This window comes from Lissotriton helveticus, chromosome 7 (assembly GCF_964261635.1).
Source record: "Lissotriton helveticus chromosome 7, aLisHel1.1, whole genome shotgun sequence".
In the NCBI taxonomy this organism is placed as follows: Eukaryota; Metazoa; Chordata; class Amphibia; order Caudata; family Salamandridae; genus Lissotriton; species Lissotriton helveticus.
In genome coordinates this window covers 1,326,596,009-1,326,622,692 of record NC_136068.1, presented here as the reverse complement: position 1 = coordinate 1,326,622,692, position 26,684 = coordinate 1,326,596,009, and the positions used below count along the sequence as shown (strand labels likewise).

The window sequence follows — 26,684 nt, the reverse complement described above, 5'->3', positions numbered from 1 at the left end:
GTGTGCTCTGTATGACGGGCCCAATCCCGTGTATACGCCATCGTAGCAGAGTGACTCTGCGCCTAACATTTACTTACTTTTCAGTGCCATCAGAGGCGACTGTCCAAAAAAGCAGGTCTGTTGATTATTTCAGAATGTTTAGTTTTGCAGAAGAAACTGCAGTGATGGCATGCTTGTGGACCAGTTCCTAACGTGTAGTAAGGGCCTGTTTGGGAGAAAATTCTCCGTGTCAGTCTATACCTACCTGGAGGCATGGGCCGCGGTCCACCTCCGAGCATCTGTCTAAGGGATAGTACACAATGTGACTTATGTCAATTGTTGCACCAGGCACATCTTCAACTGCTGTGATGGTAAAGACTTCAACACAGGAGTCTTGCTCTGAACTCTAGTTTTTAATTTCAGTTTCATAACTGATGCCAGAAAACCATACTGCCCAGACCATGACTGCTCCACACGGATAAATCTTTACCGGTTATTACATGCAGAGGAAGTGACTCCTGGTGCTTGCGAGGAGATGTAGTATCAGACTGGGAAAGACCCAACTGGGCATCAAGCATATTACTACAGAATCGTTTGCTCGTTTTAACTGATTGTTTACGGGTGGGAAAACATTGGTAATATGATCAAATGAACCGAAGAGCGAGCAGGGGAGGCGCAGCCTGAGGTTCTAGGAAAAACAGATTCATTAAATCTTGGGCCTTCTGTGCAACAATGCATAACCTAGCAGAGTGGCCGCAAACCAGGTCAAGTCAACAAAAAGTGACCAGAGCAAGGGATACATTACAAAGCAGGATGACAACAATCCATGTAAATATAACAAACTGCAAATACAACTTTACAGTGACTACTAGTGCGCGAGGGGAGGGTGTGCGGTAGCGTTATCAAAAGATATTTATCATTTATCTAATATTTAAGTGTACTGTCAACAGTTGTGTTTGTGTATATATAGGTATATGTATCAAAACCCGGTATAAACGGTTGGGAAAGGTGTCGTCCATTCTGCTTTGTAATATGAATGAATGATTCATTTGGTGTCTTATTTACTGTCATGATCTGGCACTGGAATTGGGAATTTGACCAGTTTGGGTGAATATCCAGTCCTGACTCATCCTCCTTCACCATTGGTCCATCTGGTGTACCCAGCGTTGTTGCCAGTCGTGTAATTTGTGCATACACAAAAAAGATGCTCCGCGTCTGACCATGCTCTTAAACTGTCTTTCCTCGCTCTGGATGATGTGTGCTTGTCAGAGTTTGGGCGGTGCTGTGTTTAAATCTTTCATGGTTTGTTTTGTTCTGCAGGAAATGATCCCCTTTGCTGTGGTAGGCAGTGACCAGGAGTACCAAGTGAATGGCCGAAGAATCCTGGGCAGGAAGACCAAGTGGGGCACCATTGAAGGCAAGAGCATCTTTCTTCTACTCCTCCCACTTGCCTCTGCCTTTTCCACATTGTTTTTGTTCAGGGTGCTAGGTTGTGGAGGGTATGGGGGGGGGGTGGTGTGTGTGTGTGTGTGTGTGTGTGTGTGTGTGACTGTGTGTGTGTGTGACCAAAGTAATGTGCTTAGTGTGGAACCTTGTGACTCCACCATGTGCCTCACTTAACTGAGACATGGCTGTAGGTTACCTAATAATCTTTATTGGCCCCAAAATGACCTTCGATTGGCACCTTGCTTGAGTGCCACTGAAGCGGTGCAAGCAGATTCTTATTGCGCTTCAAAATTGTTTTTAAAAAAGTGAGGATGAGCAGTATAAAACATTGCATTTTTAGTTTGTTTTTAAATATAGAAGCAGTTCGTAACCACTCAAAAATGCCAATCATCATGGCACTTAAAATGCTCAGTTTGAGCGCTCTTTATCCCGGCATGCAGCAGATTGTTTGACAATCGGAGTGCATTTTTAACTTCCGTGTCGTCTTTCACCAAAAGAGAAGCTGGAACACGCATCATTCTACACTTCGTTTGGCACCAAATTCCAAGTTTAAAATGTTTTAATTCCATAAACCAATTGTGGAGTTTCTAATGTAATTTGGCGACCTCCTCGCGCAGCAGCCTTTTTTTCTTGCATGCTAACCTTATTCAGCTGCTCACTACAGAGCAATAGAACAAATACCGCAGCCATGTGTGTGTGGTCTTCAGTCCTGGACAGTAAGGCAGAGAGTCCCTGCTCTGTTCTTCCTACCTGTGCATCCGAGACTGCTTTGCTTCTTTGACCTGGGTCAAGTGCAGCATTTAATCAAGTCTTTGGATTTGCTTTTTTTACCTGAGAAGAATCTTTCTTGCCACTTGTGCATTTGGTCGGGGTCATTCTGGACATCACGGTTGACCGTGTTGTCTCATGAGAGGACTTCTGGAGTAAAGCACGCGTGATCCCACGTGTAGCAAGCTTGCTCGCATGTGGAGGATGACCTCCTGCGTGCATTGGACAAGATCGCCCACCCTGCATCTGTTCAGGGTTGGGATTCCTGATGGATGGATGGATGGATGGATGGATGGAAGTAGGGTTCTAGATGGATAGGACTGCCTCGAAGGCACATACATCACATATTGCCATTTGAAAGTGCACAATTGAAGTAGAGGCGAGTATGGGGCATTGGTGCACCATGTCCTGCTCAGTCCCATCTCTTTCGAGGTGCACTTTTGTACCAATTGACTTCTTTTAGTCATTGCCTGCACTGGTGCCCTTTCAGGTCATTTTAGTGAACGCGAGGCCCGTCCCTCCTGTAGGTATGCCCCATGCCCCATGCTCTCCTGGTATGCGACGGTGAGCAGCCAGACGGCTGTAGTAATGCGTTACTGCCCGATCGGCATGGGTTTAAAATGCTGACATTTGCTCTGAATCCGTGCAGTTCAAACTGTTGCCCCTAGAAGTCAGCCTGGAGACCGTATGGTAACGACGAAAGGCGCATGTTTTCAGTCTCTTTAAACCAGGCCCGGCATTGGGAAGGGACGTGGCGTACTTGTATTTAGGAAACGTGATGTCAGGTTGTTGCTGTTCTCCATAAACCAGTCCTGCTTAATGAGATCCCTTTTTATTTATTTTTATTTCTTCTACAAGCGTGTTTGACATTTACGCTGCGCCGAGTCGTTTGTGTGCTGCTGCGCCTGCTTCCTGCCTTTTCTCTGTGACCTATACCATCTGACCGCATTTCCTGTCCGATATATCGCGCTTGTTCGTTACACTCTGCACAGAGCGGGTCACTAACTGTAGCGGCAATGTAAAACAATGCCCTCATTTCCATGCCTCTGCTGCCCTCTTGTGGTCCTTTTGTTTACTGCGTTTGAAGTGTTTAATGCAAGGCAAAGCCGTGATCAGTCCTTTGCTTCTCTGTAGCGGTCAATGGCTTCACGGTCATTTTTTCTAAAGCGTGAATAATTAGGGGACCGGCGCCCGGCATCCCCACAGCCGTCCAGGAGGCCACCATTCTGCCCAATGCTAATCGCTGTGTGCGATATTGGAGGCTCGTGGCCCCGTTTCACATTCTACAGAGGGACCACATCATAATGAGATATGCTATGTGACTGGATTGATATCTTTAATTTACTCCAGATGATACGTTCATTGATATTGGAGGTGAAGAGGTCAACCTAAGACTATTCATCTATATTACAAAATATTGATACTATCCAGAGCCGAATCGCAGTCGCACAGATGCAGTGGTGATTGTAAAACCAGTTATGGACGGGCCCAGAGCGGACAAGTAGAGGGAATGGATGTTGTGTGGCTGATGCATCTGGTGCAGGGTATCTTGCATCAGAGTGTGGTGACCGCGCCAGCAAAACCGCATTGGTTTATAGGTAGGATTCACCAATCCGAGGCACTCCCTCCTCCTAGGGAAGCATAGTACTCCGCGCTGGACTGAATTGTGCATTGGGTGATTGGGAGTGGAGTGAGGGGGGTCTGATCCGTGACCGTGCCAGTGATTAATTGCCTTATTGACCTTTTGGATAACTTTACAGAGGGGCTAAAAAGACCTTGTGTTTTTTTTTTTGTTTTTTTTGCTGCTTACACTTAACGCCTTAAGAAGCGAGAGATTTCAACAGTAAGCCGGGCAAGAGGCTACACATTAAAACTGGTCAGAGGGGTAGTTTTAATGCTTTGTTTGTGTCAGTGGTGGCAGGTGGTTAGCACCAGTATTTATTTTTGGGACTGGAACTTATTTGACCCTAACCAAGAGAGATGGGTGTAAAAAGGAATAAGAGCGAGACAAGGAAACGGGCACAAAGAGGAATAGAGGGATGAAAAAAGAACCTGCTAAAGTAACGTACGGAAAGTGTAGTGCTGGAAGAAAAAAGAAGAAAAAACTGGGTTGATCTGGTATTCATCAGCACTCGCATGTGGGGTGCCTGGGGTGGCTCCTAAAAATATTTGGATCCTTGTTTTTTATTTAAAATTTTTAGTAAATTAAGCGTTAGCAGGTTTTAATGTTTTAACAGCAAGTGCAAAGGTATGAATTGAAGGCATCAAACCATGTAAGGCTATATAGGTGGGCAAGTTACAGGAACCCATCACACAGTAGAGGCCCTATCCAGTCTCCTCAAAGGTTCCAAAGAGTACAGCCAGGCAGTGAAGATTCATTAATGATGCATGCAAATTGTTAGTGTTTTCCAATTCTGGAGGTCCCTTGTCCAGGGGAGTAGATTACATTTGTGGTAAGATCCCCAGAAGAGAGCTACCGGGTAGAAAAAATACATGCCATAGAGTTAGGCGTACCTGGCAAATGTGCAGTTCTTGAACAAGGTGTCACGACTCCTGCTCGGCAGCAGTGGAATTTCAGAAGTGCATAATTATTTTAAAGAGCGATTTAAGCCTACAAAGACTATAAAGGATACTTTCGGGCTATCAATAGTCTCCGCGGCTCAACCAATGGTAAGATTATGCAGGGCATTCGGTTAGATAATTGCGTGGCTGGGGAAACACACATTACTGTAGTGATAAGTAAAACTCTAGAAATATAAACTAGCTATGCAAATCATTTTAATAATTTACTTTGCTTCTCATAGACGTTTTGGAATCTTACTTTTAGATAATGTATGCATATTGGTAGCAGATACGCTTCAGAGACATCCATACATTAAACAGGCAGCCGAGGCATCTTACTATAGAAGCTGTGCTTTAGTAAGACTATAGGATTGGGATGAGACTGGAATCCGGTGAGAACATCAAATAAATGGTTGCAATGTTATGTGAAATTTGCATTTTGGTGTGAATATACTACTTGTGGAATCCAGGAAAAAGTGTATGCCAAGAGCTGTTTTAAACTCGACTTGTAGTAGCTACATTCATACCACACAGTAGTGTTGCACAGAGGAGGCACAAGGTCTTCAAATGACCATTTAGGTTTTCATGTTATTAGCGAATAGCAGTGACAGCATAGCGACAGTGGTGCTAGGCAATGCGGTCTAGAATGTCCCTTTAGTGGGTATGTACTATGCACGTGCTGTACTAAGACCCTCTCGATAGTGCCAAGAGTATGAGTTCAAGGGTAACGTGGGCCTTTTACACAAGAATTATTGCATTTGAACTGGGTGGTCCTATTCAAACAAAAAAAGCCAACTGATGGAATCCTTCCAAAACCATCTGCCAGTCATTCGGGCTACATTGCAGTCCTTGGTTTAGACAGGTAGTCAGTCATGCATCGGGGTGACCCAACCAGTGATTGACTCTGTTTCTTCTAAGCTCTTCTGAGGCACCGGGCAATGTGCAATATTATATTTTTGCTGTGAGCTCATTGCTAACACAAAGTGCTAAAACTGTACTTGTCTCCTTCTCTCTGGAGGTGAAGTTAAAGTGCTTAACATGTTTTCTTCCTTCTCTCTCTAGTTGAAAATACAGGCCACTGCGAGTTTGCGTACCTGCGAGATCTTCTCATCAGGTAGGTGACTGGAATGTATTTCAGAGGAAGGGGCAGAAGGATGTACCATGGGTGGCTCCAATTTGGAGGATTTAAACTGCTGTAGTGTATGGAGGAAGTTCAAAACTAGGGGAGAAATTCAGAGTACTCCTCGGGGCAGAGGGTTTATTTTACGTTGTGGTGCGAGTAGCTTCTCTCCAGTACACAGCTCATTGCAAGCTATTTATTCTGTTGCAATATCCCAAGAGTATCACTGGTTGGCCTGTATGTCAATTTATAGCCTGTATTTTATATTCCACCCTGTGCATTTCTCTGCGATTTAGTATTGGGTTTAGAGTATTGCCACTTTTTTTTTTTTTTTTTTTTTTTTTTTTTTAATGAAGTCTTTGATCTCGAGCATGCATGAAACCCACCATGCCCCAGGACACATACTTCACCTTGGATTGTTTGTTTTCGCCATTGGGGTTCGGACATGATTGGTGTTGCTTAATGGAGAAAAACTAGCATCTGGAGAGCATACACTGGATCTGGAGATTCGATGAGCATTAGCACAAAGGGATTTGGTTCCCACTTTCTGTGGTGGTTAATGCTGGAGTTGAAGTATGTGCCTTCAAGGTTTCGGGTTTTATGAGAATGACTGAGTTGTGGGGGAGGGGAGCGGGGTATTGCAATTATTCGAAGTATTTGGAATGCCCCCCCCCCTAGCCACTGGGATGTCAAAATACAAAACTATAATGTGCTGAAGTAGCAAGAGAAAATAAAATCCATACACTTATTTGACATAATCGCATAATTAAAAAAATAAAAAATAAATTGAGCCCAAGCTCGTCCTTTAATGTGGAAAAAGGTTGAAATCCCTCCCCATCATACAGTTGTCCTAATCAGGTAATGCCCTTACGCTGCCAGACTCTTCCGATGTAATCCTGCAATCTATTGGGAAGCATTGGATTGCCCAATAAACTGATGCAGCTAGGGCAAGGAATATTCCTTACTAATATCTTGCAAGATCCTTGTGATAACCTTGACTACCTTGAATCTAACACGCTTGTAGTAGTTGGGATCGGAGGTCTTATATAGTGTGAACACGTTAGAAGGTCCACAAGCTATCTGGTAAGACAGTGAAGTCAGACCAGCATCCAGCCCATTAAGCAAACTCTGGATCCACACAATAAATGTAGCCCAAAAATAAAGCTTAAAGTCTGGGAGCTTAAAGTCCCCTTGTTTATAGGGTAATTTAATGTACCTAAGGGCCCTTTTTAGCTCGTCTATACCCCCAAATAAATCTACCTACTGCCCTGTCTAAATGCTTAAAGAAAGACCGTGGGACCAACAAAGGAATTGAGCAGTGTAAATATAGACATTTAGGCAGTATATTCATTTTAATTATGTTACACCTTCCATATATGCTGAGGGGAAGCTGATGCCAACTACGTTGTTTTGCTGAAACAGTTTTAAGGCGCGACTCATAGTTCAATGTGACAAGATCCTACACTTGGCTGCTAAGGCAGAGACCTAGATATGTAGCAGTCTTAGTATCCCCCAGAGATATAGGCAGGGTATCCGGTTGAAAATTAAGGATCGTCTGGGTCTTAGCTAAGTTTAGCTTGTAACCTGAAAAAGAACCAAAAAGCTTGGCCTCTCGGGTGATACCGGCTATAGCGGTGACAGGGTTGGCAGAAAAAACAGCAATATCATCTGCATACTCAGTCAGCTTGAGTTCCATGCCGTTCAGACACACTGGGGATATCCCTGCGTTCTGCAGTAGATGCCTTATAAGAGGGCAAACAGTAAATGAGAAAGTGGACAGCCCTGCCGTGTACCTCTTTGGACAGAAAAATGTGCTGATGAAATGCCGTTCAGCTTGACTGTTGCTACTGGGTATTTATAAAGTTTCTGTACCAAGGAGATAAACCGGGAGCCGAGACCAAATGTTGACTTAGTAAGCCAAAGTGCTTTCCAGGCTACTCTGTCAAAAGCCTTCTCAGCATCAAGCATGATCATCCCTATGTTTGTTTAATTTACCCGATCTATCGAAGGCTGCGATAGCTGTATTAATATGGGCCGCTGTATCTCTACCAGGAATTAACCCATGCTGTTGATCAGAGACTAGCTGGTGGGTGAGAGGGGCCAGGTGTGAGGCCAACATTTTAGAAAAAAGTTTGACGTCATAGTGGATCAAAGATATTGGGCAATACTAGCCTCTGTCTCAAGCGGTTTTCCCTTCTTAGGAAATACCTCTATTTTAGTAACGCACCAAGAGTCAGGAGCATCACCCCCAGTAGTGATGTAAGTGATTAATTCCATAAAGACAGGTGCCAGAGTATCCCTAACATTTTTATAGAATTCAAGCGGGATAGTGTCCTCTCCTTCTTCCTTTGCATACGATGGAGTCTTGGTTGCATCCTCCACCTCGGCTAGCTCTATATCTCTTTGCAATGATGCAGACTTTGCAGCGTCAAGCCGTTGCAGGTGGTTCTCTTGTAAGTATTCCAAAGGAGTGTGATTATTATAAGAGTCTGACTTGCTATATAGTTTAGCGTAGAATAATCTAAACTGTTTGACTATATTCTGTGGTAGAAAATAAAGTAGACTACATTCTCCTTTGATGCATTTGATCCTAAATCTTGCCTGCCTATCAGATCTGAATAGCCAACAGCCGGCCAAACCTCTCCCCATATTATACTGAAGCATTTTATGCTTGTGGTAGTTAGCGGCAACCTTCTCTGCTAACCTTCTGTTAAGCTTAGATCGTACTTCTAAGAGCCGGAGGAATATTGGCTGCTCTGCTAGGTCCCTGGCAACAATCACTTTTGCATGTTGCCGTTCAAGATCTGAATAGTCTAGGCAATCCTGTTATGCCTCCTGGATTACCTGCCTATTCTGAGCTAGAATAAACTGGAGAGTAGCCCCCCTGGCAAAAGCTTTCATACTGTCCCATACAACTGAGATAGGAGCAGTGCCTCTATTATTTCTTAAATATTCCACCAATTCTACTCTGATATGCGCCTGGTACTCAAGATTACGAAGTAGCTGTCAAGGAAATGAGAAGGCCCAATAAGTCTCTCTGACCCCCAACTGCTTCTGTAATGTTAGCATCACTGGATTGTGGTCAGATGTGATTTTAGGGCAAACCTCTATAAGTGCATTTTCCAGTAGTGACATCTGAATAAGTCATATTAATTCGGGAGTAGTGTTTGTGTGGATATGAGTAGAAGGTATACCCTGGCAGCGTTGGGAACAATGTCCTACATGTTTTGCCTAACGGGTGTATACACAATAATTTGAGCATAGCTGCCCGGGTCCTAACCATTCTGACCCGTGTTTTACTGTTGGTAGTATCTATTTTGTTGTCCACAATGCAATTGGAGTTACTTATAACTATCAAATCCCCACCCCAGCAGTTCAGAACTTAAATAGTGAAAAGCATCGGGACAGTCAGAATTAGAACTATACACAATACAGATCGTATTTTTACGCCCTGATATAAAACATTAAAAAAAATATATAAGCTCTTAGGTTAAACATTGGTTAAAATAAAGACCATCCTGCAGTGACCTGATAGGCATGGATGTATCATTCCGCTCTTAACCGGGCTAGTATCCAAATGCCGCAGGGTGCTTACAAAGCATTTGAGGATTATACCAAAGTGGGAGGTGCAGGAGCAGGCACATATTGGACAACTGACCTGGTTACAATGGATGCACAATGTGTGCTTTTCTTCAGGACAAACCTCACCTTTGAAATAAAATGCATGAAGGATTGATGCTCCATTTAAGGTGAATTCGCTGATTTGTAGCTTCTTTTGTAATGAATAAATGTTTTACAAGGTGGTAGAAGTTCTACAGTAGAGTGTTATATTGCACAATGGATGCACATTATGCGTCTTTCTACTTCTGCTAATCCATTATTTTCAACAGTTCAAGACACCGTAAAGTTTTTTTCTTATTCTTCAACAATTGGTTCTGTCAAAAACATTAATAAAGGTTAATTTAGCAGCAGTTCCATTTAGTTTTTTTTATAGTCTGTATTTTCAAAATGTCAGTCGAAGGCTTTTTGGGGAGGGTTGAAAAGAGTGGTTATTGTGAACACTTGAAACTCATTCATGCAATTGTAATTTTGTTCGATGTAGGCCAATTATTATTCAATTTGAGCCTCAACATACATGCACCCTGCAAGGCTATCTTTAAGTGTTTTTCTTAATGGCACTAGTCTCAAAGTGTAAGTGAATTACAGACTTCATCTTTAGAACAACATTCACACACACAAGTACAGGTAGTGTTGCGTATTCTTTTCCTGTTTCAACCCAAGTTGGCTTTGCATTTTTATATTAATGAGACTATTGAACTGGCAACACTCTTCCTAAATCCACAAGGAGTAGCAGAAAGGGCATTCCACACTTTTAAGGCGAGCTTTAATGTACAGCAGTAATGGAACGTAGTAAATCGGGGAAACTAAGCAACTGTATGTAGTATTGTTACAGCCACATCAGGGCAAAGCTGTGTTAAAATCTGGCACTGCCTTGTGGATGTGTTCAGGTTTGCTCTGAAAAGGCCAAATGTACATGGACCCTTGGGGAGGAGGGGAGAAGTCAAGGCTTAAAAAAAATATATGTATATTCTATTGGTAGACCTTTTGAAAAACCACTGCTTCAGCATTTTCACTAAGTACTACTGGGCTGATGGTCAAAGATAGGAAGGAAGTGCAAGTCTGTCAAATTGTGTTAAACCCTAATCCATCTTATTGCTGCTACTTTCTGCCAGCTGCTGTTTATGAGGTTATGGGTACTGGTTGCCAGTCTTTACACACCATTGGATCTACAGCAACACGCTTTACAAACAGAAAACCTACTACCCTTCCCATTTTCTGGAAATTAGTATGGCAAGAAAGAAAAGAGCATCAATATTGCATTACACCACACGCAGAGACCCCATCACTGTGAGAGGAAAAAAACGAAAACAGTCTAAAGTTGTCTGATTCCTGAAGCATTGTAACTTTCGAGCAGTGTTACCAGGAGTCATTCCATTCACTTTAAAAGCCCAAACAAAGTATTTGAAGAAAAATGTTATATTATCTGTAACCCCACACTAAGTGGGAGAAGAGTACACTCCATATGGATATACAACTAGGTCATTAAAAAAAAGTGTTACAGGCAAGTGATGTATTCTTATTGTACGGCTGTCCATTGTTTTGTAGCTAGATTTGCACTCTAATTATCCCTTAGTCTCTGGGGTAATGGTATTTGGGTGGAGGGTGGGGTTGTCGGGAGGAAAAGTCTTTTTCCTGTGAGATGCAATGTGTCCAGTTCCAGATTTCTAATAGAAGCCTGTCTTATTCCTCCACAGAACCCACATGCAAAACATCAAGGACATCACCAGCAGCATCCATTTTGAGGCATACCGGGTGCGGCGCCTCAATGAGGGAAACGTGCTCTCTAATGGAATGTCCGACAAAGACCACCTGTCCAACGAAATGTAACGCCCAGCCCTTTGTGCAGTGGAACCTTGGTTCCGGTAGAATGTTTCATCCTCGCACCTTTCCATCCTGCCATTGTGACTTTGACCAAAATAGAGGAAACTGTCCAGGGAGTATGGCATTCAGGGGGATGTGGATCAGGTTTAGGGTTTGTTCCGGTCTCCAGTGACTGGGCGGTGGGGGATTGATGTAACCACTCCATCCACAGACGAGTATGTTAACAATATGTAACTTGTGCCATGACTGGACACTGTGAAATTGTTCCTTGTGCTAAAAGCATCTTATTTACTCTTATCGGGGTTGATAGATTCTTGGTGCCTCTCTACATTTCAGTTGTATACTTTTTTTTTTTTTTCTCCTGTCTTTTTCTTTTAAAGACTGCAATATACAGCTAGGTCTAAGTGCCATGCCACATTCCCTATACTGTCTCAACCTAGCCTGCCTTGTTAATGTACTGATGCCAAAACAACAACCTGAGGTGGTGGAGAGGACGGTGATGGTTGATGTAGTAGGCTTGTTTGAGGTTTCCAGTATTATTCTGCCAGTCACCGCTCTCATATCGCACTCCCTTTTTCTGCCAGTAGTGATTTATGTTGACCCAGCTGTGAATGCAAAATGTGACCTGTTGAAACCCAAGATATACTCTACCACAACGAGGACAGCGGCTTGAAGGAATCCTTGGATGAATTATTGACTAATAACTGTCCTTCGTGTGTAGGGGAAAAGACGAGCATGAGTTCCCAGGCTTTAAGATGGCCAGCAATCATTGTTTGCTGTTGATGCTGAGTACATTGTGAGGCGCACTCACCATCAAACACCATGTGAACTCCACAAATATTGGATTGTAACCAGCAAAGCCAATTCAACCATTCATAATTGCGTTGACATATAAGCTTTTATTGCGTTGAAGAATCCTTTTTATGATTGATTCCATCGTCCTGCTGGTCCTCTTCCTGTCTCACCTGAAGCTCTTTGGATTATTAAATGTTTTAAATCAAGCAGCTTTTCATTTTATTTAACAAAGTATAGCCTTAAATAGTAAAATGACATTGGTTGTGGTATACTTTTTAAATAATTGAAATTTATTGATGTTCTTGCTTCAATTACGAGCATATTTTTTGCATGTTCTACTCCTGGTCCTAGTTCTCAGACTGAACTCTATGCATTGAACGGGTAGGCATAGTTCCAAAACATCCTTCTTATTAACTACGGCAAGATCTGAGCCCTACCTAGCAGATAAGGCTCACCGTATGACTTGCTTGATTTCTCCCTGAATGCATTTGTGAATTTTGCATCCACAATAGGAAAAGATGTACACGTTTATTTCTCCCATTAAATGACAACATTGCAGCAGTGAGTTGGCAAAGCCTCTAAGGACCTTCCTGGACTGAACAGTCTAGGTTTGTTTCAGGAAATGCATCGAGCTCCACTGTCTTAGTCATCAGACCTCTGGATACATTTTGTGGAACAGAACTAAATATATTGAGGCAACCTTTGCAATCGTTCCGGTTGGAGTTTCTTTAGTTCACTCCATTCTGTCTTCGCCCCACCCCCTTCAATTCCCACTGTTGAAGGGGTAGAGGGCATTCCCTTACCGATACTTCCTATTGATGCTCAAAGCAAGGAGAGCCAATTCTGGTTGACATTGAATGCCTATGAAAGAGTGTGCTCCGTAGTAAAAGTTGCAAATTATCTTCTTTTGGTAAACCGTCCAACACAACATAAGTGCCTTTTGTACAGGGAAGTTAGCCTCGCAGTTGCTTCAGAGTTGTGACTTTTTTAAATTCCTTTTTCTTTTTGTGTAACTGTTTTGTGGCTGGATATTTTTACCAAGTGCTCCAAAAAGCCTTGCTGGAACTGATCAAAATACGTGGTACTCTGGGTCTCGGGAGCCCTATTTCAGTGGAATGTTTAGTTCAGGACTTATGTTGTATCTTAAAAGAGGAGTGTGGTCATGGTGGTTTGCTGTATCTATTTCTCAACTGGGAATTCTGAAATGCCAACTGGGCAGGCTGCCTAATTAATCTCTTCACCCAAAGGGGTAATGAAAGGTTGTTCAGGATTGAGCACAGTGAGACACGTGTGTGTCTTGGTGGCTGTTCCATTGCCCTTCTGGCCTGTTAGCATATACCCAGATTTCTCCATAGACCAGTCAGTCACCAGAGGTAAACTGATTGTTGGCATGGTTGCTCACCCTAATGTGCAAAACCTAATGTTTTGAGTTTGAATTGGGGATTTTGTGCATATTGTAAAACAACTCTGGTGATTTCTCTTAGTGACACAAAGTCCACACGTCTGTTTAAAAGTATCTTGTATGGACCATTCACAAACACACGTGCACAAATCCTTGCGGATCGATCTGTGGCTTGGGTAAGACGGGTTGTGATGCTTGCGCTTGGTGGATGGGAGTTGAAATCTCCCAGTGCAGGTATGTGAAACGAAATCTTCAAAGTGACTATTTTGGTGGAACCTCTGAAATGTTTGTGCCTAAGTGCAAGGTGGTAGTATTGATTCTGGGTTATGTTTGTGTACTAAGACTGTTAGAGCTCCCATTTTATCTTTTGTAAACCTTCATACCCACTATCTAGGAGAGGATCTTGCTATAACTTTGAGTGGGTAGACTGCAGCCCCCCCTCCCAGTGACTTGGGCTCTTCCCCAGCATATCCTATGTCCTTGCTGACTGTGTGGATGGCTCCCGCATTAACTATTATCTGCCTAATGTACCTCTGGTAGGATGCAAAACTTCAGTATCAAGGAACAGATTTGTGCAGAATCCCGGAGCTACTTGTTTGGAAGCAGGTAATATCTCGATAATTCAGTTTGCACGTGAAGTCAAGTTGGTAGGGAGAGGAACAGGCGAAGAAGGTAATGTTATGTGCACATTTAGCTCTGGTCCGTCTAGTGCCAATGCTTACTTATCCATAGAGTGCGCTGATGAACCTGTAGAGGTCATCGAAGCATGGGTGAACACGGAAAGATGTCTTTGGAGAAGGCGGATCACCTGCGGAGAAAAGCAAAGGGTAGAGAGGATGTAGGTTCTTCCCACAGGAATGCTTTAGCAATAATGTTGGCAATAATCACCCTGCGAATTGGGAAGCCTTATCCAGCCAGGTAATTAGCGGTTGCATAATGCCCGTTTAAGTCAAGTTAGCTGCTGAAAGTAACGAATGATATAGCAAATAATATGCATGTTTTGTGGTCGCTTTAAACTGTTGCTCCGTAATGGTCATTTTCCCGGAGAGACCCTCAAATCATGCCTTGGTGCGAGTATCTCCTTCCTTGCTTTGTAGACTGTGCCAGTTTGTTTTAAACAATAAGTTATTTCTTCCCAGGAAGAGAAAAATTGCTCTCCTTGGCGAATCTTTGGTATTTAGTTGGCATAAGTTGTCCCACTCAATTTGCCGTGGGTCTTGCTGATGCCATGTTGCAAGCGTAGAGGGGTGCAGCCTTACAGTATACCCCTCAACCTTGGAACACACTTTCTCCTAACAAGTACAGAACTCTGTAACGTTGTTGTTGGCTTGTTGGAAAAAAGGAAATAAATGGTGTACTTGTTGACATGCTATATTCTAGCAAAATGAAAAAATGTGTATTAACTAATAGTATATAGATATATATTTCAAATGTAAAGAAAAATTTTAAAATGGAAAAAAATCTCATGCACTTCAAGAGCTGTCATTTTTTGTTTTATTTTCCATTGGGTCCAATTGATCCTTCAGCAGGTTCAAGCAAGGAAAGCAATTTTTTATTTCTTCATCATAGCCCGATGTTTTTTTTTTTTTTTAACTCAAAATAATGTATTCTTTTTGTCACGATTTTAATAAAATGCCCTTTGTGTTGGTTATATGCATTGTCAAATTTAGTCCTTTTTGTATAAATAAAAAGCAAAACAAATTTATGTTTTAATATGTATTTCCTAAAATAAATGTTGAAAATGCAGATTTTTGTGTTATTTTATCTTTCTTTGATGCATTGGTGGATTAAGGTTGTCGGCCTGTTTGAGAAACTAAGAACTCTGCCATCAAAGCTTCGTATTCAAACACTTTGGTAGGTTATCATGTGTTGATGCGCAGTTTGAACTGCTTATGCCCAGGCCAGGCCCTACCTCTTATGTCTGTGGTGGCAACATTGTTTGCTTCCTGTGCGAAGTATGATGGATGCTTGCACTGCTGTCATTCATTTCTTAAAGTAAGGAGCTCTGGAATTGTTGTGTGTTGAACCTAGAAGGGAAACCTTGTGGAAATGCAGTGTCCCCGTCCCCTAAGAATTAGTTACCAACGCCAGTACTTTAGTCACCTAATCTTTCGCATACATTTTAATACTGTTTTGTCCCTGCATTTTCACTGCTTGGCATCCCATTATGTATTGGGATACAAATTTAATTTGAATCGTTTTTTCTTAAAGTATTTACAACCAGCCAAGACTCATTTTCTTACTGCCATGCAATAGCTTCCTGGCTCGCGCACATTGCTCCTTCTTGCGGATTCCTGCTTTAGTGTGTTAGCCCCACAGAACCTGTTAATTGGTGCCAAAGAGAACTTATTATTCATCGATGATTGCCAGCCTAAAAGCAATGTGCGTTCTCAGAAAATTGGAAAGCATAGACTTGCCGTAGCGAACAAGAGGCCTGTTTTGTATTACTAATTGTTGTTAGTCTCTCTTACAGACTGCTAAGGTTAATAGATCTGTTTGTACAATACCTACACTTAAAGTGATAGTCGGGTCAGCCTGCTGCTTACAACAGATTGGCTTTCTTGTCACTCATTTCCTTGTTTCCTATTTGATAACTTAACTTCCTCTTATTTTGTCCCACCCCCCTCAAAAAGCATAGTTTTGCTACTTTACTTTTGATTGATGACTTGTGTCCTTCCTGGCTGTCATTGTGGATCTAATGTTTTCTTTCTGCACTCCAGGGAAGTGTTTTCTTGCTTCTTCCGTATGTGCCCCCCCCCCCGTTCCATTTCCCTCACCCTCTGTTCTGTCCCTTCCCCAGCCCACAGATCTGTTGCCACTCGTCCAAGCTCTGTTAGTCTTTTTTTCTTGTTTTATTTTGGGCTTCTGTGCATGCTTTCTGCTGTATTGTTGAGGACAAAGGGTTACTTTTAGAGGAATTCCTTTAACACTATACCTATGCAAGAGACCGCTCCATATTGTCTTTGCTACTAGTAACTCTGACACTGTTGATCAGGTGTTAATGTGAACAACTTTGGCTCGTCTTCTGTAGCTCGGCAATAATGAAGAACATTCATATGGCTGTGCATAATAAGTTAACCATTACATTGATACAGTGAAAATTAACATCTGAAAGAGACACAATAGTGATAGATTCCTTACCTTGGAATATCCCATGGCGTCAAACTGGATCTGGAAAGTTTTGCTTAGCAGTACCCCTGTGCGTCAGTAGGTGGCGTCCTGCGACTCCGTGTCCGTCACTGGTGTCGTCAGCGCCGAGATGAAATCACGGAGGGTACTTAGGCGCCACCCATGCGCGCTGACGTCAGTTCTTTCTTTTTCCACGCCAGCAATCGCAGATCCGGATTGAGCACGTACCTTAGTCACTTTTTGACTACTGTTTGAGACTTTTGTCTCCCCTTTTTTTCTCCTGGTGCACGTAGGGATGCCCGGGTTCAAGTCTTGCTGGTCGTGCCACCGTAACATGTCAGTGGCGGATCCCCATGATGTTTGCCTCTACTGCCTGGAGACCGACCACGACTGCCGAATGTCGTGACATGGCACCGAAGGCATTGCGGGAGCGGTGCCGGAAATTGCTGGAGGTCCGGCATTCCTCTCATCGCTGCTCCGGGTCTAGGGGCCGATCCCGAGACCGCTCGCGGGACCGGAGCAGTCGCTCCTCAGGCTCCAAGTCTTCGCCTTCGGATTCCGGTAAGCGACGCCATAAAAAGGAGTCGAAGAAGCGTGTTCGCTCTCCGATGTCCCTCCGTCGCTCCCCGGAGGGGGACTGGGGCTCCGCCCCTGCGGTTCATCCGGAGCCGGGGAGTTCCGCGGTCTACCCGCTATACCCGGGTCCGTCTGCGACTCCCCAACAAATGCAAGAGTTTCTTGCTGCCATGGACTGCCTTTTTAGGCCCCGGGCTCCTGTCGGTGTGCTTTCGGGCCCCACGGTCCCAAGTCCAGATCCTGCTGGCCCGGCGGCTCCGCCATCTGCCCCGTCTCCACAGGATCCTGTGCTGCTGGCTCTGGCACCACGAGGTGCAGCGCTGCCGGCTCTGGTGCTGCCCTCTGCTCCACCCCCGGTGCCACACTGGATACAGTTTATCCCACCCCTGCCCCAATTCCTGGACAATTTCGTTACGGCCTGGGACCCGAATTGTGAGGCGGGCCTGGCCGGCACCGTTTTCAGCACCGTTCCTGACGCCGTTCATCCCTTCTCTGGCTCCGGCTCTGCCCCAGCAACCAGCCCCCTCCACGCCGGAGGCGGTCGACGACTGGGACGGGTCCAAGGACCCCCTGGCCTGGCAATGTGATTCTGAGCAAGACTGGGTCAACGACCTGGAAGACGCGGGTGAAGTTGATGTTTCTTCTGACCGGGGGTTTGCCTCTCCTCTGCCTACTATGGAAGAGGGTGCTTCCTACACCGTGGTGGTGTCAGGCTGCAGAGGCTCTTAATCTCGATCTCCCTAAGGTAGCCCTTAGGACCAACCTCCTTACGGAGGTGCTCCAGACGGCCTCTGCATCGTCGAGCCGCTGCTCCCTTTCAATGAGGCCCTTACCGAAGTCCTCTTGGGCACTTGGTTACAGCCGGCCACGGGGGCGCCAGTGGATAAAAACTGCGTCATCGCTCGGTGCCTTGTGATCTTGCCTTCCGGGCCACTCACCCTGCGCCTGAGAGCCTGGTCATTCAGGCCTCGACGTCGCAGAGTGCCTTTCCCACGGCTCCACTGGATAAGGACTCTAAACGGCTGGAACAATTTGGCAAGAGGTTGTTCTCCCTAGCCAGCTTGGGCTGCGATCGTTTAACACTGCCTGCTTGTTGGGTCGTTACTCCCACGCAGTTTGGGATTCCGTGGCTCAGGTCTTGCCTCATTGTTCTGAGGAGGTGCAGGCTGTCCTTTCCCAGACAATTGCTGAAGGTAAGGATGCGGCTAAGTTTGCCATCAGGTGGGGTTTGGACACCGTTGATTCATTGGGCAGGGCTATTTCCATGACCGGTGTTGCGGCACCAGGCCTGGTTGCGTTCAACTGGGTTCTCGGCAGATGTCCAGGGCTCACTCATGGACATGCCCTTTGATGGCTCCCGCCTCTTTGGTGATAAGGCCAGCAGTGCATTGGAGTGCTTTAAGGACTCATGGGCCACAGCCAAGTCCTTGGGTTTTTTCTACAAAGAACCCTGCCACTCCTGGCTTTTGTTCCTTTCGTGGCCAGGGCAGAGGCACTCAGGCGTGCGCTCCTCCAGCAAGCCTGTGCAGAACCAGCCTCGCCGCGGCCGTTGCTTCCACAGGGCGGGTCTGGGAACAAGCGTGCAGGTCAGTCTGCCTCTACCCCCGCTGCTTCCACCTCTAAGCCTTCTTAATCCGAGCTTCAGGGAGCACCCCCCGCCGGTGGGTGGCAAGGTCCGCCACAACCTTCACTACTGGTGAGAAATTACATCGGACAAATGGGTGCTGCAGATAATCTGCAGGGCTACTCCCTTCCCTTTCAGTCCTCCCCTCCAGCCATGCCTCCTCTGTGCCACCGCTTGTCGGGGGATCATTTGGCTCTTCTCCAACAGGAAGTCACAGCCTCCTGGCCAAGGGGGCCATCGAGTGCGTTCCAGGTCCGGAAGTGGGGAGTGGTTGTTATTCCCACTACTTTCTGGTCCCTGAGAAGGACAAGGGGGGCCTGCGCCCCATCTTGGACCTCTGGGTCGTCAATTCAAAATGCTGACCCTGGCTCAGGTCCTGGCTGTCCTGGAGACTGGATGGTAGCTTTGGACTTGCATAACACCTATTTTCACATTCCCGTCCTGCCGGCCCACCAGCGTTACCTGCGGTTCATGGTAGGCCACGATCATTTTCAGTTTGCCGTGCTCCCCTTCGGCCTTACCATTGCCCCTCGAGTGTTTACAAAAGTGGTGGCGGTGGTCGCAGCTCATCTGCGCAAGTCAGGGTGTCATGTCAGTCTTCCCATACCTCGACGACGACTGGCTGTCGAAGGCGGGTCGCCCCAGGGGGTCGTAAACCACCTCCACACGATGGCCGCCGACCTGCATTTGCTGGGGTTCTCCATCAACGTGCCGAAGTCGCACCCGAGCCCCTCTCAGAAGCTCCCCTTCATCGGAGCGGTTCTGGATTCGACACTGTTTCGGGTTTATCCTCCCAAGCAGCGAGTCCGGGATATTCAGGCTATGATTCCGATCTTTCAGCCTCTATCCCGGGTTTCGGTCAGGATGGGCCTGAGGGCCTCATACATCCTGCTGGTGACGCATGCCAGATGGCATATGCGGACTCTGAAGTGGGACCTGAAGTTCCAGTGGGCGCAACATCAGGGCAACCTGTCCGATCATGTTCAGATCTCGGTGGGCACTGCAGGACAGCTGCAGTGGTGGCTCATGAATCGCGATTGGGTCAGTGGCAGATCTCTCTCCCCCTTCCCCAACCGGAGCACACAGTGGTGACTGATGTGTCCCTCCTGGGGTAGGGAGGCCACTTGGGAGAGGTAGAGATCAGAGGCCTCTGGTCTCTGGCAGAGTCCCGGCTCCATATCAACCTTCTGGAGCTGCGGGCGATCCGACTTGCACTGAAGGCATTCCTTCCCTCTATCCGGGGAAGTGTAGTGCAGGTGTTCATGGACCACACTACTGCCATGTGGTATTGGAACAAACAGGGCGGGGTGGGGTCTTGGACCCTATGCCAGGAGGCTCTGCGTCTCTGGACATGGCTGGAACGTCAAGGCCTTACCTTGGTGGTTCAACACCTGGCAGGTTCTCTAAAACGCTAGAGCGGACAAACTCAGCCGCCGGTGCATGATGGATCACGAATTGCTTCTGAACCCGGAGGTGGCGCAAGGTCTCTTTCAGAGATGGGGAGAGCCTTGGTTTGATCTATTCGCCACCGCAGAGAACGCGCAATGTCCTCAGTTCTGCGCGTTAGAATTTCTAAGGCGGCACTCGATCGGCAATGCTTTTCGTCGCGAGTGAAGTTGCGGTCTGTTGTATGCCTTTCCGCCTATACCACTTCTGCCCAGAGTGCTGAAGAAGATCAGGCGCGACCAGGCCCAAGTCATTCTTGTGGCTCCGGACTGGGCTCGACGAGTATGGTATCCCGAGCTACTCCGTATGAGCGTCGATTACCCCGATCCGTCTGCCACTTCGGGAGGATTTTCTGTCGCAGCAGCAGGGGGCGGTCCTTCACCCGAACCTGTCCAACCTCCACCTCCATGCGTGGAGATTGAGTGGCGACAGTTGACACCTTTCAATCTTCCTCCCGAAGTCTGTGCAGCCAGGCGTCCCTCCACCAAAACGGTATACGCCTGCAGGTGGAACAGGTTTGTGGCATGGTGCACTGCAAAGACTGTAGATCCCCTTTCTGCTTCTCTTTCTGGGGTTCTTCTGTTCCTTCTCTCTTTGGCCCAGCAGGGCTTTGCTCTGGGCACTATTATAGGTTATCTTTCGGCCATCTCCGCCTTTCTACGGCTTCCTGATCAGCATTCTTGTCAAGCCCCCGGTTGTTAACAGTTTCCTTAAAGGCATTACGCATACGTTTCCACCCGTTCCCTTCATAATGCCACAGTGGGACTTAAATCTTGTCTTTACTTTTCTGATGTGCACTCCCTTCGAGCCCCTTCATAACTGTCCTTTGCATTTTCTTACCTTGAAGACTGCTTTCCTGGTTGCTATCACCTCTGCCAGAAGAGTGAGTGAGCTCCAGGCTCTTTCTTCTAAACCTAATTTCCTTTCTATTCATCCGGACAATGTGGTTCTGAGGACCCGTCCTCCTTTCTTGTCAAAGGTTGTCACACCCTTCCACATCGGGAAGACCATCACTTTGCCCACCTTCTTTCCGCCTCCTTCCAGAGAAGAAGAGGCTCCACCGTCTGGACCCAAAACGTGCGCTCGCATTCTATCTGCAGTGTACACAACAGTTCCGGGTGGATGATCAGCTCTTTGTCGGCTACGTGGACACCAAAAAAGGTTGGCCCGTGCACAACCGGTCCATCTCCCGGTGGGTCGTTCTGTGCATCAAAGCATATTACTCCTTGACCAAGAAGGAGCCTCCTGTGGGATTGCGTGACCATTCGACCAGAACTACTGCAGCTACCTCTGCCTTGGGGCGTTGCATCCCCTTGCAGGACATTTGTCGGGCAGCTACGTGGGCCTCGCTGCACACGTTTACAAAGCACTACTGCCTTGACAGTCCGGTTTAGAGAGATGTCTTTTTTGGCCGTTCTGTGCTCCAGGACTTTCTGGTGTAATCTCGTTTGCAGTACCCTCCGTGACGTCATCTCGGCGCTGACGACGCCAGTGACGGACGCGGAGCCGCAAGATGCCATCTACTGATGCGCAGGGGTACTGCTAAGCAAAACTTTCCGGATCCAGTCTGACGCCTGGGAATATTCTAAGGTAAGGAATCTATCACTAACTAATCTCTCTTACAGATTTATTGTTACACAGATGTAACTTGGGCTTCAGTCTCTCACCAACTAAATACATGTACGCTGAAAAAGGAGTTCAGAAATGTACAGGCACAGTAAACCGCCAGTAAGCATCCACAGGAAAGGCATTTCTTGCAGAAAGGAGGAAAGCTGAAAATAGTGCCAGTTTTGCATTAAAACCGAAGGAAAAGCAAAAGAAGTGGAAGGAAACCGAATGATCGAAGTAAAATATGTAAATCAATAATAAACTTCAACAATATTAACTAAGGCACTGTTTTGCCAAGGATTTAAAAAATAATGCTGGAAAACATTACAAGTTCTGATGTCTTGAACAAAATCCGTCAGGACATTGCCTCCAATTGGATAGAAGTTGTAGGTTTGCCCTGGTGAAGGGTTTTAACTTTGTACTTTAAAGCGTTTCTTAAAACTCATCTAGGTGGCTGAACTGAAAATGGCATCTGATTGAAGTTTCTCCATGTTACATACTCCTTGGTCAGACTCGGACCTTCAGGGGAAATCCTGCAGACTAACCTGGGAGCTGAATCTGGGCTCCGCAGGCTAGATAGCATTATGTCCACTCTGTCAACTGAGGACATCTGGCAAATTATGCTTGGTTACTTTAAGTTCCAGAGGTGTATGTTATTTCACTGATCTGACCTAAGCCCTCTGGGGAAGTATGGTTATTAGAATCAAATTTTATATGTTAGAGGTCTTTACCTTCTTTTTTTAAAGCTCTAATTCTGCAAACTCGGGACCCATGCATATCGTCTTCTGGATTCAGTGTACTTCAGGATTCCAACCCTCTGTGGGTCATTCCATGCTGGCCACCGTTTTCTTATAATTCACATTCCATTCCCTCGTAAGCCACAGCCGGTGTATTCGCCCTCACTTGCCTAACATAGTGGATGCAAAAGTCCATATCCTTGGAGGACAAGTGAAGTAGGCTAACTGATTAGATCCCTAGTGGAGGCCCGTTTTTGTTTGAGGTGCATTCAAGTGGACAGGTCAGAGCAGTGCCCAGGTGGTTTCTCCACAGTTGTAAACAAGTATTCAATTGTTACTCACCTCGTCTAGTCTTGGATAACTGAAAGTGACTGCACTGGACTAATAGACCTTTGATAATGAACATTTAGACAATACTAACATTCGCAACCCTTAACGCTTCTACTTTTTCAAACAAATGCGGGATTATTAAATTAAAATGGCCACTCTCCAACTGAAATTTTACACCAAGCCAAAAGAACATTCATGTGTTCGGACAATCTAGACAACCCTCCACAAATGGATTAATACAGCCAGTAAGATTATTAAAAACCTCATAGGAAATAGGAGTGGTCTAGCATTAATATTCATGCATTTCAGCTTGCATAGCCAATAGCACTGTCCCTTTCTTACCCCTTCACTCGAATTATTTGATCAGCCATGAGCTGGCTTAGCTCCTAATAGGCCGACTGGGATAAGCAAATTAGATTCCACTTCAACTCGGGGGAATGTACCGCTTTCAAATCCATTTTAGCTGGAAAATAGACAAACACTGTATTCTATCTAAACCAGGGGTTGTGTCCAGGGAACTGAAAGCCCAATTAAATTGGCTAGTAGCCAAGCACAGTATCTGCTCAATGAGCAAAGGGTTTGTGTTGCATAAGCATCTTGCAGTTCGTCTCGCCCTCAGACTTCACAAGGGGCCGTGGTAATGGTCCCACAAGTTAAGCAGTGGCATTGAGTTCGGGATGTAGTCGCAGGATTCAGTTCATTCCTGCAATGCTGGGGTTTGTGATGACTGCAGGTGCGCTGGCGGGACACTGTCCTCCTTGGCCTCTTGTTTTAGGAATGTTGTGCTAGATCATTGTAAGCTGCACTGTTTGGGTGCTGGCCCACCTAAGGAGAGGGGCCATAATGGAGGTCACGCACGATGCCCTGATCCATGATGAAGAAGGTTCGTGGTGCTGAGCTTCCCGGTCCATATGCAGCCGCCACCAATAAAAGGAGCTGAGGCAAAGCCACTCCAACCAGACTCAGCCCTGTCCACGGGGCCTCTGTTTTGAGTACACCCCTTTGGTTGGTCAGATTCTTTGGGTACAATATAGCAGTGATGCAGAGATCCAGTGCCAGTCTCCATAAAACTTAGCACAGATGGGTAGCTCGTGGCTGCAGATGCCATAACTGATCTCCAGCTCTGCCAGTGTGGGTTTTCAACAATGCAGGCAAATAAATGCTTTCTTCAGCTGGTCTTGGCAGCATAGCAAGTATATTTAGTCCCAGGGTTATGCTTCTTCTCTCTCAAAGGGAGGCCGTCGGGGATTCTTCTGCGTCTTTGACTCCTCTGTGTAGTTTTGAGAGCTGTCTTCAGCTAAAAGCTGAGCACTAGTTGTGCTGGAAGAGTCCGCTTCTATCCAGTTCTGATGCATTTAGGTGAAGTCCACTGTGAAGTCAAATTTAAAGTTGCCCCGAAATGTCAAAGTGTATTTTTATATCTACGTGACTGCAAATGCAGGGGCCCGGCACTGAGGATTGCTTCCAGAGTCTTTGACCAGTCTGTTACTTTGACTGTGCCAGCCCCCACAGCAGCAGCATAGAACTCAGAATGTGGTGGTCGGATGTTGATGTCAGTTTTGCTGCTTAAATATGCTGTCTCGGTCTTACCTGTGGGGCATTGTCTAGTTCAGGTTTTGCTATTGTCCAACCACCTATTGGAATAGGCTTGCCACGGATTGAATAATCCTCTTTGGCGTGATGTCCCTCCATTGTTTTTGCCCTATCTGTTTTGCTGGACTTGGAATTCTGTAAACAACCCTAAACCGGAGTAAAGCTCCTGTGCTCCCCTTTTAACTATGCTTTGATTTTGAGTTTTATATAACATGCACCTACCCAATGGTATCCTAGTCTAACCTAGTAAAGTTTTTAGGATTTTTTGGAACCAGAGTAAATCTGATTCTGAGCAAAAGGCCTGAAGAAGATTGTTCCAAGCTTTAGTAGTGATCCCAGTGAAAGAGCACCCCTTAAGACATTACTTTTCAGAACCTGCGAACAGAAACCAGAAAAGTAATAGTGGAGCATACAGGTCTAGGAGTGTACCTCCAAGAAAGAATTGACCTAGTTCTTTTGAGAAGTAGAATGTAATGCCTTATGGCAGAAGCAGCACACCCTCAAAAGACATCTCTTCTGCATAGGTTGTTAGTGATGCGACTTCAGATGCATTGACACATTTGCAGATTAATTTGGCATACTCCTGATTGAAATATTGAATTTGCCTGCAAGTCCTTATTTTATGGTATAGAAAAAAAAAATTTAAAACACAAAGGTGGTGGGATAAATGTTTGCAATAATTCTAACCACTGGCAGTTGCTTGTGGTAGCATTCCAGCCCCTTGTTGTTTTACCCAACATGCCACCTTAGGGTTTGACCCAGCCATATGAAAATCAGTCTTGACCCTGCTCCAATAGGAACATTCCAGCACCTCCCTGAATCTGAAAACAATAAACCCAAGACCGGTTTCACCCTGATTGGGGCTCCTATGTCTGGTATCGCTTGGTTACAGTTGCACAGTGAGCACAGGACCCATGTCCGAGCATAGATTGAAAAGCTGCCTAGAGAGATTGTTAGTGGCTAGATTTATTGCAAGCATTCCTCACATCCCCTTTTCTGTGTTTGATGTTAAATACAAAAATTCACCCAGTAACTACAAGCTAAGTGGCACCTGAGGACTGCCGCACCTGTTGTGCCGTTCAGTGTGGGCTTTTAAAACCAGGCTACAGGCCTGCTATGTGATGCCGGACTTGAGCGACCTAAAAACCTGCTGTCAAACTATAGACTTTCCCTTTATACTAGTTGCGAGACCCTGATGTTCAATAATAATAACTCCTTGTTAAGTGCACCTTCTTGCCCACAAGGAAGGGTGCTTGATATTTTAAATTGTGTGTCTGAGAGAGAGTGAGATATTAAAGTTGCCATGTTCCTTCAGTGATTAGCCTACAAAAGCTTCTTTCACTGGAATGGCTGTGCTTGATCCTTCAGAATGTCAAAGAACAGATTATAAAATTCAATCGGTTAACACAAAATGGTAAAAAATAATTATTTTAAAGTGCATTTTTCATATTTATTAAAAATTCAATCCATTTATATTAAATATGTGGGAAAAGTAAATTTTAGAAAGTGCCACTTTTCCTGCCTGAGGCCCAGTTATGCAAATTGGCATTAGCATAGGATGGCTGACCTGACAATGAGGTGTGAAAATTGCTTCCACAGCAGAGAAAATGGCCTGAGCGTCTGGTTGTGTTTTTTTCTTCCAAATGCAGGAAGGGCAGTTGGGGGTAACCACAGGGACTTTGTTAACTTGAAAGGAGCCAAAGTGAGGCTTTCAGGTTATTGGGAAAGACCAGCCTCAGGCCGACACTAGCCAAGGTGTCTCCAAACCCAGTGGGAGGGATGCTACCTCTAAAACCAGTTTGGAGTGGACACCGGGGAGGGGATTGCTCATTTGATTGACCACAGCTCTAGATGGGCACAAATGCTGCACGCGAGAGGAAGCATTTCTCTATCTTGAATTTTTAGGAGTAAGGTGCACTGTGGGATTGTTTGCAGTAGGGAAATGAACTACTAGAAATGTGGGTAGTGTTACCCCTGGAAACTTTTATCCCATTGGTTTGGGAGGAGCCAGCAGTTCCCCTCACCCACTGGCTAGTGCAAACCATAAATGTGCCACCTAAGGGAACCCTCCACAGTACACACTGTGGACCTGCTGAAGATCAGAAGATGACTGGATCCCTGAGAGGG

The 26,684-nt window shown here is 45.5% G+C and overlaps 1 protein-coding gene across 7 annotated transcripts in view; it reads left to right on the top strand.

The window, feature by feature from the left end:
- SEPTIN9 (septin 9) overlaps positions 1-15,260 on the top strand; it is a 992,168-nt gene extending 976,908 nt beyond the window's left edge. For all 7 annotated transcript variants that reach the window (XM_078654633.1, XM_078654635.1, XM_078654634.1 and 4 more), the window contains 3 exons: positions 1,300-1,396; positions 5,818-5,869; positions 11,191-15,260. In XM_078654633.1, the coding sequence (XP_078510759.1) occupies positions 1,300-1,396; positions 5,818-5,869; positions 11,191-11,323 (282 nt within the window). In that variant the 3' untranslated portion in view covers positions 11,324-15,260. The remainder of the gene's footprint in view (positions 1-1,299; positions 1,397-5,817; positions 5,870-11,190) is intronic.
- Positions 15,261-26,684: the final 11,424 nt, after the last annotated feature.